Source organism: Alexandromys fortis, unplaced genomic scaffold (genome assembly GCF_014885135.2).
Source record: "Alexandromys fortis isolate MF-2015 unplaced genomic scaffold, M_Fortis_MF-2015_v1.1 scaffold_4, whole genome shotgun sequence".
In the NCBI taxonomy this organism is placed as follows: domain Eukaryota; kingdom Metazoa; phylum Chordata; class Mammalia; order Rodentia; family Cricetidae; genus Alexandromys; species Alexandromys fortis.
The window spans coordinates 33,780,429-33,795,661 of record NW_026067944.1 but is presented as its reverse complement, the minus strand read 5'-3'; the positions used below and the strand labels follow the sequence as shown (position 1 = coordinate 33,795,661).

At 41.1% G+C, this 15,233-nt stretch overlaps 1 protein-coding gene across 1 annotated transcript in view; it reads right to left on the bottom strand.

Moving 5' to 3' along the window:
* Nucleotides 1–15,233, bottom strand: part of Morc1 (MORC family CW-type zinc finger 1) — a 147,331-nt gene that overhangs the window by 111,269 nt on the left and 20,829 nt on the right. Inside the window, exon 9 of the mRNA XM_050149095.1 lies at nucleotides 11,696–11,801. Within this exon, the coding sequence (XP_050005052.1) occupies nucleotides 11,696–11,801 (106 nt within the window). The remainder of the gene's footprint in view (nucleotides 1–11,695; nucleotides 11,802–15,233) is intronic.

Below are 15,233 nucleotides of genomic sequence, written 5' to 3'. Positions count from 1 at the left end.
CCCCAGGGGTTAGACAATTAAGCATCTCTCCACTTAATCAAGAAAAGAAAAACAGTAGTTCCTGTGATGCTATAAACATGCCATGGTATCCCGCCGCTGTTGAAACCCTTCTGAACTGTGTGATTTGCAATTGCCCAGAAGCTGGGAACTCCTGATTTCTACACACCTCAAACTGGACACATCATTGTCATTTGAAGGCTAAAGTCAAGAGTAATTCAGAGAGATGGCTGACTTTGACCAGTGACAGAGTTTTTGCCAAGCATGCACAAAGTCTTTGGGTCAGTTCTCCATAGAGCAGAAATAGCAGCATCATTTAGAACAGAGTTTGTGAACTGGAGAAGTATGGATAGTGAGAACTGAAAGTGATTAAACAAGTTCTGGTATACACAGATACCCCTCACTTTACACACACACAAAAAAAATATTATATATAAACAATACAAAAAGTAATACTTCTGTTAAAACAACAGGGCCCAGAATTATAAACGGAGTTTCCATCCACCTGGTCCCAAACAACTGATTCTGAGTTATAAAAGCCTGGCCAGTAGCTTAGGCTTGTTACTAGCTAACTCTTACACTTAACCTATATTTCTATTTATGCTTTGCCACATGGCTCATGGCTTATTACCTCATTTTCTACACATTATGTTTGCTCAGTGGTGGGCTGGTGTCTCCTCTCACTCTGTCCTCCTTTTTCCCATCATTCTCCAGTCTAGCTACCAATGAGAGTAATACATTTTCATGGTGTAGAAAAGGTTTGTTCCACAGCAAACAATGACTTTTTGTTTTTATTTTTTTAAGTACAGAGTCTCTACATAGTCCAGGGGCTCACTCTGTAAACCAGGCTGTCCTCTGTCCCACATAGATTCTCTTTCCTCTGCCTTCTGCAAGTTAGGATTAAACGTATGCACCACCACTCCAGTCCTTAGGATGATTTTGGTTCTGCAATCTTCTTGCCTGGGCCTTAGGAATGGGATTACAGACATGTTACTATTCCTAGAAAATACTTCTACCTGCTGATTCTGCATTTATTTTTAATTCAGATTTATATTTATACTTATTAATTCAATAAATATAGCTAAATATCCACACCATGCCTGTCAGCGGACATTGAGACCTCCCGTCTCTGAGACAACCCGCTGGAAGGACTCATAACAGATTTATCACAGGCTGTAATGAGGATGCGCATAGGTGTAGAGAGGAAAGTGAGTGGGTCTGGAGCGATTCATTTACCAGCTTTCTTACACTTTTTTTCCCATTTGCATCAGTTCTTCATTGCTATGATCAGATAGCTAACAGAAATAACTTAAAAGAGGAAGGATTTATTTGGGCTCCTCTTTCCAGAGATGTCACTCCATCATCACATGACCCTAAACACCTAGGAAGGGCATCATGGTGGCAGGAGGTGTCGCTTTTCACTTCATGGCCGATCAGGTAGCAGAGAGCTCAAAAGGACAAGGCCTACATAACAGGTTTCCAAGAACCCTTCATAATGACCTACTTCCTCCAGCGAGGCTTCATTTCCTAGAGCCTCCACAACCTCCCAAAATACTTCTTTGTGCTGGAAACCGATGATTCGATACATGAGCCTTCTGGGAACAGTGTCCCAAGCATAACATTTCCCTTTTATGAAGGTTCACACATCGTCCCCAGCTATGGGAGTGCAGCACATCTGCACGGTGTCCCATCTGAGGGAAATGCCTGAAAGACTCAGCATACAAGCTCTGGCTTTATAGGGATCTAGAGGCACAAGCACCTGCGACCTATGGTGTGTCCAAGTTCCAGAGTGCCAGAGTTGCGTTCTTGGTAGAAGTCATTACCCCAGCTTCATTTCTGAGAAAGATCCCAACAAAAGGCAACTTAATGAAAATAGAAGTTTTTCTACTTATAATTCCTGGTTAGTTTATCATTTCTGGAAAGTCATGGCAGAAATAAAGTTTTGCATTCACTGTTTAGATCAAAGTGAGACTATAATGCATGAATCTTTGCTTGCCTGCTTCCTCTCTGCTCGTTTTTTACTTTCTTATATCCTCAGGACTCTCTGCCTAGGGAATGGTACTACCCACAATGAGCTGGGTCTTCCTACACCAGCTATCAATCAAGACAGTCCTCTCCAGACAAGTATTCAGGCCAACAAGATAAAGATAATTCGGAATTAAGATACTTTCCCTGGTGAATCCAGTTTGTCACAAGGTAGCAGTTAAAACTGACCAGCACAATCTGGTTGCTTGCACAGTCTAGCCATAGCACGGCCACTTGATCAGTTCAATGAAAGGTTTCTACCAGTGCTGGGAACTTAAGTTACCAGAAGCCAGTCATAGGCCAACCTTACAAGCCAGCTCTTCTGAGGATCAGGACAACCTTTTCTCTTTTCTAGTCTCATGTTTTCTTCAGATACTATTTGTGACAAGCAGAACAGTAATACTTAGTAATTTTTGAAGTCTGCAGTATAAAGAAAACAGGGTTAAATACAGGACACAAAGATTTTCATGTCCTGGGTCAGTTAACCCTGTAGCTTCACCTCTTCCCAGCTTGTATAGCCATTTAGAACTCCTCTCAGTTCCCAAACCTGGCTCATACCATCTCATCTCCAGCCCATGGATATTCCATTCTCACTCACTCTTACCTAGCTCCTTTAGATTTCTCCAGAGGCATCCTTGAAATCTCACTTCCTTTGAAATCCATCCTCACCTGCATTGTGGGAAGACCCTCACCTCTGTCCTTTCCTCCTTCTGTACCTCCTGTCTCAGCAACTAACACTTAGAATTGTTACTGCCTGCGCAGTTGTCTCTCCATCAGGCTGTGAAGTCCATGAGGCTGGTGACCTCATCCACTAGATAAATGTGTGTTGTATGAACGAATGATCACTCATGTCTTCTCTTGCTTCATTCGGAATGAGCAGCAGAGCATTCTCTTTGTGACGAGGTCTTTTTATAAATCATCTTCAGTGGTGATGCTATTAAAATAAAGCCACACACTAGAGGGGCTGACATACAAATGCCCGATAGTCAGGATGTCTTCAGAAGACAAAGGACTGCTCTGTTGCTCTCCATTTGCAAGGACCTGCTTTGCATATATCTTCAAGGGCTTTGCTTGTCTCATTTCTGCACAAATGTCCTTCCTTTCTGTCTGTCCCCTCATGCTTTGCCAGGGGAGTCCCTATCTCTAACACTGTGTATTTTCCTTTTTTTCATTTTCTATTTAATTGAGTCTGATAAGAAACTGAAAAGAGCCACTCTCCCCATTCCTGCCCTCCCCACATAGAGTCATGTGACAAAGGGAGTTTAAAGGGAAGGTTATTTCAAGACTGAACCTGCTGCTGAGTCTGGGGAATACGGGGGGGGGGGGGGGGGGAGAAGATTAGCATCAAAGTTTTTCTCTTGAAAATAATTTCTCTTTCAGACTTGAGACTGTCTGTGATTTGACTTCTGTTGGCTGAGTATGGTTGTCCAAGAGTTATAAGAAAAAGAGAAGGGCATGAATTGGAAGGTGAGCTGCTGTGGCCGGGTCTCACCTTTATCTACTGATTCAGAACCCCTGGGACTGGAGTTTGAGAACACGGGCTCTTTAAGGCTACCCCCAGATTCCTTCTCTCCATGAAGTTTGGAAGTCACTGCCTGGTAGACCTAGCTGGCAGGTTATACATAAGGGAAAGGACCATGGGAGAGGAGAACTGACGCACAGGTGTTTAGAAATGGAACATCAGCTGAGAAGGCTAACACAGATATATATAGCCACATAGGAAACCAGACAGCAAACTCCCTTCCAGGCTGCCAACTGAGCTACCCCTGTGCTATAATCCCAATGGCTCCATTAAAACATAAAGTTCATTGGGTGGCATTAAGAAGTATGACACCATGGTATCTATAAGAAACAACTAGGTTATCCTAAATCCATTCATTCATTCATTCATATATGAATGACTTGATGGGCTAACGGCTGTCTCTAGAGTAGATTTGCTATAAAAACACTTTTGGTTGTGTTTCTCCTCATCCTGTGGTATCATCTGATGTTTTAGGATACAGAAGAGAGAGCACAATAGAAAAAGGGTCTTTACCAGAAATGGGCCCAAGATCTCAGATCTCCATTTTCCAGAACCTATTCTAAATAAGCAACACAGCCTTATGTACTCTGTTAGAGCAATGGAAAATAGACTAAGATCCCTCATGTAGTCCATGCATGGGGCATGGACTCTGAATTCCAGGCACAACACTACATTAAGTCATTTTGCAGTACCTCAGAGCTGCCATCTCTTGTGTATAAAATAGTTATATATCATGCTGGATTTGTGTTCCTATAAAATCTCAGACAAGCTGTCATACTTGACATGAGCAAAGTCTATATTATCATGGACACAAAAAATACTCCATGAATATTTGTAGCTAGTGCAAATTCTGAACTTTGAACAGACTTAGCAAATTTAATGTTAGGGTAGATTATACCTAAGAGAAATGTCAACTGCAGGAGGTGGTTTCATGGAAAAGCCCTAAGCTCCACGGGGTAACGACAGTCTTTCTCTTGAGATCACCGCAGGGTGGTGGGCAGCCTATTTGGACAATCTGGAGCTGGCGCTGTGATCTGTTCCAGCCAGCCTAGTTAAGATGTAAAAAGAGTCATTATGGAACACTGCCCAATGATTGTCAATTTAAAAAACCGTTGGCAAATTTGTTGCACCTAATTTCCAAACATGACAGAGGACAAAATAACCACTCTATTTCTCTGCATTATGTCTTTAGTCTGGAAGTTCTTTTGTTTGAATGGAGTTCTTCAGTGGCCTGATAGCCTCAGCCATGGTAGGTTCTAAGGATGAGGCCAGGCTTTGTAAGGACAATCAGTTCTACAAGATTTTTCTTCTTCTCTTAGGGTCAGTTCTTTCATCCAGTGCCCTCCCTATTTGGGACATTTAACTTACAATGTCTATAAAATACTAAGTTATTGAAGGCAATATCTGCACAAGAAATCCATGTGTAAAACAGAATGCTGCAATGGATCATGTGATCAAAACAAGCATTAAGAAAGGGTGGCTCAGAGGTGACCAGACTTTCAAAGTTTGAAATGGAAGAGAATGCAGTGGTAGCCAAGTTCCTCTCACATTCTCATCTAGATCCCCAGTGATGGTCAGGGAGGGAAAACAGCTACCACTAAGGCTCCTGCCTTCCTGCCTACCACAGCATCTACCATATCCATAGAGAATGAAGCAGACAATGGCACTCCCTTTAGTCACTTAAATCCAATTCATTTGTTGCCTGCATGTACTGGACACTGGCTTAATTTCCTGTCATAGAAACTAACTTCATTAGAGCAAATGCCAGAAAGAAGTGCCGTGGGGGGCAACTGGAATGCAAGCGGGGAAGTAAGAGGTGCTGGGATTTTCCACACATCAGTGCTGTGTGTATTTTACCTCCACAGCATTCATACAGACCAGATGCTGTGTCATCTTATTTTAGACATAAGAACTCAGAAGTTAGAACTACAGGCAACTTGTCACCAGATCAATAGCTCTCCGACCACCAATGGATACATAAACTCACATCTCTTCAACTTGTGCATACAGACCTGGATTTAATGATCTGGTGGCCCCCGTTTCTAATCCTGTCTATCACTGTACATAGAACAAATTACACAGCCTTAGGCAGCCAACGGCTCCAAGACATCCAATTAACCCTAATGTCTCTACTAGCAGGCCAGGCCATTAGGTCGAGGAATAGTTTTTTGAAAGACAGAGACATAAAATCAGGTTGTCAGAGTGAGGATATATATTTGTTTCTTGGTGCAATGCACAGAAGACTATTCGTGAGACTTGAAAGCCTAGGAGTTAGGGCTAGCCTGATACATTCAGACATCCAAATTTTGCATCCTGATGTGGGAGTGATTTCTTATTAATAAAGAAACTACCTAGGCCCATTTAATAGGCCAACCCTTAGGTAGGCAGAGAAAACAGAACAGAATGCTGGGAGAAAGAAGCTGAGTTAGGGAGTCGCCATGGTTCTCCGGCTCCAGACAGATGCAAGTTAAGATCTTCCCTGGTAAGCCACCTCGTGGGTTACACAGATTATTAGAAATAGGTTAGATCAATATGTAAGAGCTAACCAATAAGAGGCTGGAACTAATGGGCCAAACAGTGTTTAAAAGAATACAGTTTCTGTGTAATTATTTTGGGTACAGCTAGCTGGCGGCTGGGAGCTGGGGCGGCAGGAAAGCTGCTGCTCCTATTACAACAGCATCCAACTACAGAACAATCTAGCTTTCTCTGAGAGAATTATGTAAAACCAGAAGATGTTTTGGTTTGTTTTATTTTAAATGTTTAAAGAGTGGTCTGTTGCCTATTTAGGCAGCATGGGACAGGTTTAGAGGACCAGGGGTAGATGTTGAGAGACCAGGTGACAATAGGAGATGTGCTGAAATAATGCAAGCTAGACATGATTAATTGGGTGCATGTGAATCATTTTTGAGAGTGGAACCTGTGTGAATTAACCTAGTATTAAGAATAAGGCACAGATATCACCCACAGATTGTATATAGTTGGCATTAGGAAAGGTCTGACAACACCGCTACACAGTAGGAGCACCTGCTGCTGGGCAGTGGTAGTAAATTTTAATAAAAGGCTCACTTAAGCTGTGTAAGTCTGAAACATACATTACTTACTACTCAGAAACAATAGATAGCAAACATTCGGAAGTCATAAAAACCTAGACTTGGCCAGACATGTCGCAAAGGGTTCTAACTGCTCTCAGAAGTTGCAACGCTAGGAACAAGATTTGTGTAACCAAACAACATCTCAAAATAAAAAAAATTAAGGAGCAAAAATAATAAACTAGACATAATCTAAACTGACACATACTAAAAACCAAGAGATATATTTCAAGGCTCAAGTTGCAAAGGTAGGCATGGTAGCATATGCCTAGCACCCAGCACTCACTCACTCACTCGTGTGACGGCTAGTATTCTCCCAACTGGACACAAACCAGAGTCATCTGAGAGGAGTGAACCTCAGCTGAAAGAAGGCCTCCATAAAACAGGCCTGAAAGCAAGCCTGTGGGGAAGTTTCTTGACTGATGATCTATGTGGTAGGGCACAGGTCATTGTGGGTAGTGTTAGCCCTAAATAGGTCTTCCAGGGGTATATAAGAAGGCAGAAGAGTAGGCCACAAGGAGCAAGCCTGGAAGCAGTACTCTTCCATGGCCTCTGCTTCAGCTTCTTTCTCCTGCCTTGAGTTTCTGTCCTACTGTCTTTGAATAGACTATGGTGTGGGAATGTAAGCTGAAATAAACCCTTTCCCAAATTGTTTTTGGTCATGATTTTACCACAGCAGTGGAAATCTTAAGACAACTACGGAGACTGAGAAAAGAGCATCTTGTGTTCATGATCTTGTGCCCAAAGCCAGTCTAGGTTATAGAGTGAGACTCTGTCTCAAAAGAAAAAAAAAAAAAAAGCCTCAAGTTGCTGAATAACTTCTATAGTAGAAGGGAAGCTGAGAGAGCTGATTTCAGAAAGAAGAAACACTTTTATATTATCTAATATATTTAGACATATTTAAATTTTTGAATAAGTTAAATCTGTATACTAACTGAAACAAGTCCTTCCATTCCCATCCCACCTTCTACCTCATGGTTAAAGGCCCCGAGAGAGGTGAAAAGGAGAAGGCTGTATAACAGACAGTGAAAAAAACTTTATGCTCTGATGCAGGCTTCAGTGGCATTTCCTACCTCTACTTCAAATACTAACGACAGAACTGCAGCCCCACACTCATCCCCTCATATAGTGCAATGGAAAACATCTGGACTGTGAGCCTGTAATTCCATACCTGTTAACTACACAGAACTTAGTATGAAGGGTACTGAAACAGAACCACAGCGCTGTAGCTCTGGCAGGTGACAATTCACACCAACCACACACTTGGGAGCAGTGGGTATCCAATGTAGGTAAACCTGCATCCTCCATGCCCTACCTGGGCATCTTCCACGTACTTAGTCCTTGTTCCCAGTCAATGCAGTGTCTTTGGAAATAACATTAAGTTTTAATTATCTTGAGACCAAAGGCCACTAGCAATTACCAAGGGAAAGGAGATGAGACTTATTAAACAGAGACTTGCTTTGCACAAATGAAGCATTTCAGAGAAGGAAAAACCACGTGTGCACTCTCGAGAGGGGAGAGGAGTCTACAAAGATGGTTTGGGATATGAAACTTGGTCCAGACTTCCAAAAATGACCCCAATATTAATTAATGAGTTTAGTCCAAACCAGAAGATATACCTTAATTTCTGCTCTTTAATAGTCTTGGCATGGTCTTCCCTTTTATCTAACTCTTGGCTTCCTTCTTTTGAATTTTTATAGAGCAGCCTGGGCTACATGAGATTCTATCTCAAACAAAAAAAAAAAAAGAAAGAAAGGATATAATGTGGAAAGCCTGTTCTCTGGGTCTAGTGTAAGGTTAAAAGTTTAAGATTTCTCAGTTCTACAAAAAATATTATTTTCAAAATCAGCCAGATTTCTAAAACTGAAAATTACATAGTTCCAAGATTTGACACTTAATGTGGACAGATATAGATCTGCCCAGCAGCTAAAATGGGATATAATAATAAGCACAGAGAAAGAGATGCAAATGAATAGTTATGCTGTCGACCACTTGTTCTCCAAAGCAGGACACAAACTGCACTTAGTAGGATATTTTTCAGAAGCCGTAAGTGATGGCCTAGGAGGAGACCTTCATGACTGTTCTTCTAGCCTGTTGAGTGTGGCATTTGCTGTTAACTGTAAGCGCCTTCTGAGTACTCCACGACCTCTAAAGCTTTGTGGCAAACACTTTTAACAAATTAAAACTACGAATTCTTTAAATTTAAAAGGATTCTGAGGGTGCTATAAAAACAGAAAGCCAAAGTCAACATGAAGCCCAAGTAACTACATCTTAGAGGAGGAGACAGCAACCTCCCAGCCAAGGAGTGAGTCCTCTTGTCTCTTCTCAGTGCCACCACTAAGGTCCACCCACCAAGACAATGGATCATCGCATCCTGGGTACTTTCATACTTCATAAAATCCTATTCTTTTCTTAGAAAAGACAAGCTCCTCAGGATTGAACTATGAAAAATATTGCTCAAAAAAGAGAAAAAAAATCATATAAAATTTAAAACTCTATCAATTTCCCTACACGAAACCATATGGTGTCCTAAGTTGATCCATTTTCTTTATTTTGTAATTAACTACATAAATGCCTTGAGAAGCTTCAGGCATCGTTAGACAATCTGGAGACAACGAGAACTTTCTCCCTAAACTTCAACTGACAAATTATTCCTCTAATAATGTATTGTTTTCTGACATTAACGTTGAAATGCCAAGGCATTCTGACAGATAACTATTTGAAAATTTGTATTCAAAGCTTTTAAATAGCATGAAATATCAGTTTGGAACCAACTGCTAAACAGAAGGGCAAGGGCAGCGGGAAGTAGGGAGAGTGTAATGGAGGTGCCGGTAACAACTCTGGCCTCCATCCTGATATTGGCATATTAATGCTAGTAGTTGGATTCCCAGCACTACAGCAATTAGACTGGATACATTTTTCCCTAAACGAACAAAATCCTCCCTATTTGTGTTTATTCAGAACTCCACGTGTTGGAAACTGAGAAAAAAGTATACAATGGAAAAATTACAAAAGACAATCCAAAAGTCAATGATCAAACATTAAGCTAAAGGAGTTTCACTTTGAAAGCTGAGGAAAAGATGCTCTTTGCTAAGGGTTGGTGTGTTTACATGAATCACAAGGCCTCAGACTAAAGCCACTCTACTGAGGACAGTAACTACAGGTTACTACTGCTACCGGACACCGCTCCAAACCCCTGTGTGCTGTCTATGGAGAACACACTCTGGAGTCACAGGCTTTATATGGAAAAAAAGAACAGAAAATAATTCTTGGGTATTTTTCATACTGAGATTGAAATTGTATTATTTGGGATAAACTGGATTAAACAGAACTGCTAAATGTACATTTCTGTGCCTCTTTTCACTTTGCACAGCTAGTAAGAAATTTAAGTTTAGATTAGGCAACAATAATACATAAATGGAATTGTAGTAAATTACTTTGTCTTTTTAAAAGATTCATTTCATGCTATGCTCGTGAGGTGTGTGTGTGTGTGTATGCTCATGTGCCTGGAGAAGTCAAAAGAAAGCATTGGATCCCCTAGAGCTAAAGTTATCCACAGTTGTGAGCTAGCCAAGTAGGGTGTAGGGAATCAAACTCAGCTCCTCTGGAAGAGCAGCAAGCTTTCTTAACCACTAAGTCATCTCTCTCCTTTCCCTTAAATAGCTTTCAAAGTCTCTTCTAGTCTCAAGTCTGACACTAAGAAGTTGCATACCCCAGTTAGCAAGCCTTGGTTAAGTTACTTTACAGCAAACTTGCTCTCTTAGAGACTTTTCTTTTTCACATGTACCTTCTTTCGGAACCTTCTCATTCAGTTTCCCTTAGTCCCTTAGTGGACTAGAATGATTATGTTAGTTGACTTGTTTTATGTAAAGGGAAGTTCATACAAGGGTAAGGGCATCATGGGCAGACAAGCTCCTAATTGCCTTTTCATTATATTCTTTTCATTTGGGGCTATGTTCTCTGTTCCTCCCTATTCTATTTGCAGAGTACCCATTCTTGTCCATCTGTGGTAACAATGAACTCTGATATTTGTTTTGATATATGTGAAACAGGAGTGAACAATAAAAGAACTTCATAAGTCTTATTATCTGATGATCCCAAATATTCTGGCATTCCATGTTGTCTGTGAAACATCTGGAAAGTATTATTTTCCAGCCTTGGTATCCAGAGAGTCAGAATATGATGGTCTTTATGAGGCCTAAGGTCATGTACTTAAGAAACTGCCCAGGCGATGAAAGGAGACTGAGACAGAGACCCACATTGGAGCACCGAACTGAAATCTCAAGGTCCAAATCAGGAGCAGAAGGAGAGAGAACACAAGCAAGGAACTCAGGACCGCGAGAGGTGCACCCACACACTGAGACAATGGGAATGTTCAATTGGGAACTCACCAAGACCAGCTGGCCTGGGTATGAAAAAGCCTGGAATAAAACTGGACTCGCTGAATATAGCGAACAATGAGGACTACTGAGACCTCAAGAACAATGGCAACGGGTTTTTGATCCTATTGCACGTACTGGCTTTGTGGGAGCCTAGGCAGTTTGGATGCTCACCTTACTAGATCTGGATTGAGGTGGGTGGTCCTCGGACTTCCCACAGGACAGGGAACCCTGATTGCTCTTTGAGCTGATGAGGAGGGGGACTTGATCAGGGGAGGGGGACTTGATTGGAGGAGGGGGAGGGAAATGGGAGGCAGTGGCGGGGAGGAGACAGAAATCTTAAGAAAGAAAGAAAGAAAGAAAGAAAGAAAGAAAGAAAGAAAGGAAGGAAGGAAGGAAGGAAGGAAGGAAGGAAGAAAGAAAGAAAGAAAGAAAGAAAGAAAGAAAGAAAGAAAGAAAGAAAGAAAGAAAGAAAGAAAAAGAAAGAAACTGCCCAGGTCATTGGAAGGTTCAAACATGGTTTGGGGACCACATGTCTTGCCTAATTTCCTTTTGTCCTGGATGTAAAATGAATTGTCACTGTGGTAAGGAAAGGGGCCTCGGGCCTGCAGCTGGGATGCAGTGCTCCCAGACCCAGCCCACTACTATCAGGAAATGATGTTCTTTGAGCACACATTACTCACTCCTCCAGAGCCTCGGCCATCAGTATATCTTCTTTGTCAGTTTTAACATCCAACTCTGGTTCTCCACTAAGCAAAAGTTTCATGTTATAAATAATCAGCAAAGTTCCTGGAAGGAAAAAAAAATAGGAAATATTGACTTGTCAGTACTTCAAGTGCTCTAAATCCTAGGCATGTCTAATCACTTCATCTGTAGAATTCAGTCTACTCAGAGCAAATTTCCTGTTTTGATTCAGCAAGATATGTTTGGATAAAATGCAAGCTATGCCTTATGGAAAATTATACTCCTGTCTGTGTCTGCTACATTTCCATAATATGCTGCTCTTAATACTATTCAATCCACTATCAGTCTTTCAAACTTTGGCAGACTTTTTATAATTTGCATTATGACAATTGCTAAGAGCCTGAGCCAAGGTTGTAATATAGGTGAAGCTCTCATTGGTGAAACTGAATCCAATGCATATGAGAAAAATATTAGTTTAAAACATAGCACTGAGTATTGCTTTTAGTTTATAGAGCAGGCACTGACAAACTATTCTGGAAAAAAAAAGCCAATTGGTAAATATTTTAGGCTTTGCAGTACATATTTCCGCTGTCATAGCTACTCAAAACTAATCTTGGTCACTATGTCACAAAAACAGCTTGAGGGGAGGCTTAAAGGAATGTATGCAGTTGTGTTCCAATAAAATTTTATTTATAAGTACAAAGCACAGGGGGTAACCAGGTAGGCTACCTTCAGATCTTCTCTTGTCCCTGTGTTTCCCCAGATCCACCCCCCCCAGTCTCATCCCCACTCTGCAGCAGAACACCTATGGCCTTCACTGCCTACTCCCCTCATTCCCATCTCCTGTAAATTCCACAAAGCTTCCCCTTCTAACCTAACCTCCTTCCATCCACTCATTGCTTTTTTTTTTTCAGCAGGCACCTCCAGCTAACCAGTGGTCAGACCTGCCAGAGCATCAAGTAGGCTGACAACAGATCCACATTTCTCCTTCTGCTCCTCTAGATGCCATAGCCCCAGCTCTGTAACAGGATACCTGTGGTAGTCTCCCCTCACTCTCTGGCCCCATCCCTAAGGGACCACACAGACCTTCTTCCCAACCTTTCCCTTATCCCCAAGTCTTCCCAGTATCCCAGCCTCCAACACTAGCAGGAAAACATTGGGAACAAACCAGCTGAGCAGGCCAGGGAAACAGATCCACAGAAAATACCCTACCAGGCAGCACACAGCCACTATGTGCTCTTAAAGTCCAGGAAAGAAGCAGGAATCAAGGAACAAAACACACATCCAACAGAGACAAAATCAGATTCAGATATCAAAGACCAGACCTATAGTCATCCCAATCACAGATGCTAAGATGTCAGCATAAAAATACAATTAGTAACAGCCAGGACAGCATATCTCCACTGGAGCTCAGCTATCCTACCATAGCAGGCATGGATTACTCCAGCACAGCTGAAGCCCAAGCAAAAGACCTAAAACAGCCTGTAAAAGAAAACTTAATAAGTCTCTAAGGAAAACACTAACAAACGGTGTGAGGAAGTGGATAAATCCCATAAAGAAGTACAGGAAAATATAAACAGTGCAAAGAAAGGAATAAAACTGTAAGACCTGAAGATGGAGGTGGATGAATGAATGAAAAAAAAATGAAAACTGCAGTAATTGTGGAAATGAAAAACTTGGGGATTCGAAGAGAACTACAGAGGCAAGCTTCACTATGATATGGAAGAAAGAATCTCTGGTGTTGAAGATATGATAGAAAAAATAGATACACTGGTCAAAGAAAATGTTAAATCTAAAAATTTCAAAACATCCAGGAAATCTGGGACACTATGAAAAGGCCAAATCTAAAAATAAGAAAAAGAAGAAAATTTTCCTAACTTGAGGTCATGCCTATAAAGGTACAAGAAACAAACAGAATACCTAATAGATTGGACCCGAAAAGAAATTACCCTGGCCACATTATCATCAAAACACTGAATGTTCAAAACAAATGAAGAATATTAGAAGCTGCAAAGGAAAAAGATCAAGCAACATATAAAGGCAAACCTTTTAGAATTACATCTGACTTCTCAATGAAAACTCTAAAAGCCAGAAGGGCCTGGACAGATGTGTCGCAGACTCTAAGAGATCACAGATGCCAGCCCTGACTACTAATACCCTACAAAACTCTCAATCACCATAGATGGAGAAAATAAAATATTTCACTATAAAACCAAAGTTAAGCAATATTTATCTACAAATCTAGTCCTACAAAAGGTGCTAGGAGGAAAGCTCTAACCTAAGGAGGTTAACTCCAACCATAAAAACATAGGGAAATAAATAATCCCAGACCATCAAAATCAAAAGAAAGGAAACACACACACCATTAACACCACTACCATCAGCAACAATAACAACATTAAAATAACAGGAATCAACAACTATTAATATCTCTCAATACAAATGGTCCCAATTCCCCAATCAAAAGACACAGACTAACAGAATGGATGTGTAGAAAGGACCCACTGCTTTTGCTTCATCCGATAGACATATCTCAACATCAAAAACAGACATTGCCTCAAGGAAGGAAGGAAGGAACGAACGAACGAACGAAAGAAAGAGAGAAGGAAGGAAGAAAGAAGCAGAACAGCTAAAACAATCTTGAACAATAAAAGAACTCTGGGATGCTGGATGGTGGCACACGCCTTTAATCCCAGCACTTAGGAGGCAGAGGCAGGTGAACCAGTGAGTTTGAGGCCAGCCTGGTCTACNAGAGAGAGAGAGAGAGAGAGAGAGAGAGAGAGAGAGAGAGAGAGAGAGAGGAAAAAGAAATGTGGAAGATCTCATTATTCCTTATTTCAAATTATACTACACAGCTATGCCAAAAAAAGCAGAATGAATGGAATCAAACAGAAGATCCAAACATAAAGCCATCACACACCTATGAACACCTGGTTTTTTGACAAAGAAGCTAGAAATATACACTGGAAAGAAGACAGCACCTTCAACAAATGGTCAAACAACAACAAAGAAGACCAATACAATGACTCCTAATGATATTCTTCTATACTCATAGGTTGGTACCTTACGCATTCATCATTAGAGAAGCTTCTTCCTGCAACTTCATACATCATGTCAAATTCGGTCTGTGGCTATGACTTGCTGACTCCTGCTCCAAGGAATGGTTAACTAAAACTGTACAATCTATTCACAAATCTAGTTATGATATGAAGACAAATATAGTTTTTCAGAGAAATTAAAAAGGGAAACTAATTATACTTCCCTCGTTACAGAGAATAGCATACGGGCTAAGAACAAGAACTCTGCAGTCAAAATGAAAACTTCGTCGTCAAAATGCTCATATCTAAACACTGGATAGACTACTGAATAGTGTGGTCACCTCAGGTCTCTCACCTCTGTGTGGTTTCACATCTTCCCAGGACCTGTACTTGCACACAAAGACAGAAAAATGGGATGGGACAAGTTGGGAAGAAGGAAGCCCACAAGAGTACAAGGGTTATAAGAGGGTTATGTGGGAATGAGGACGATCACAATACC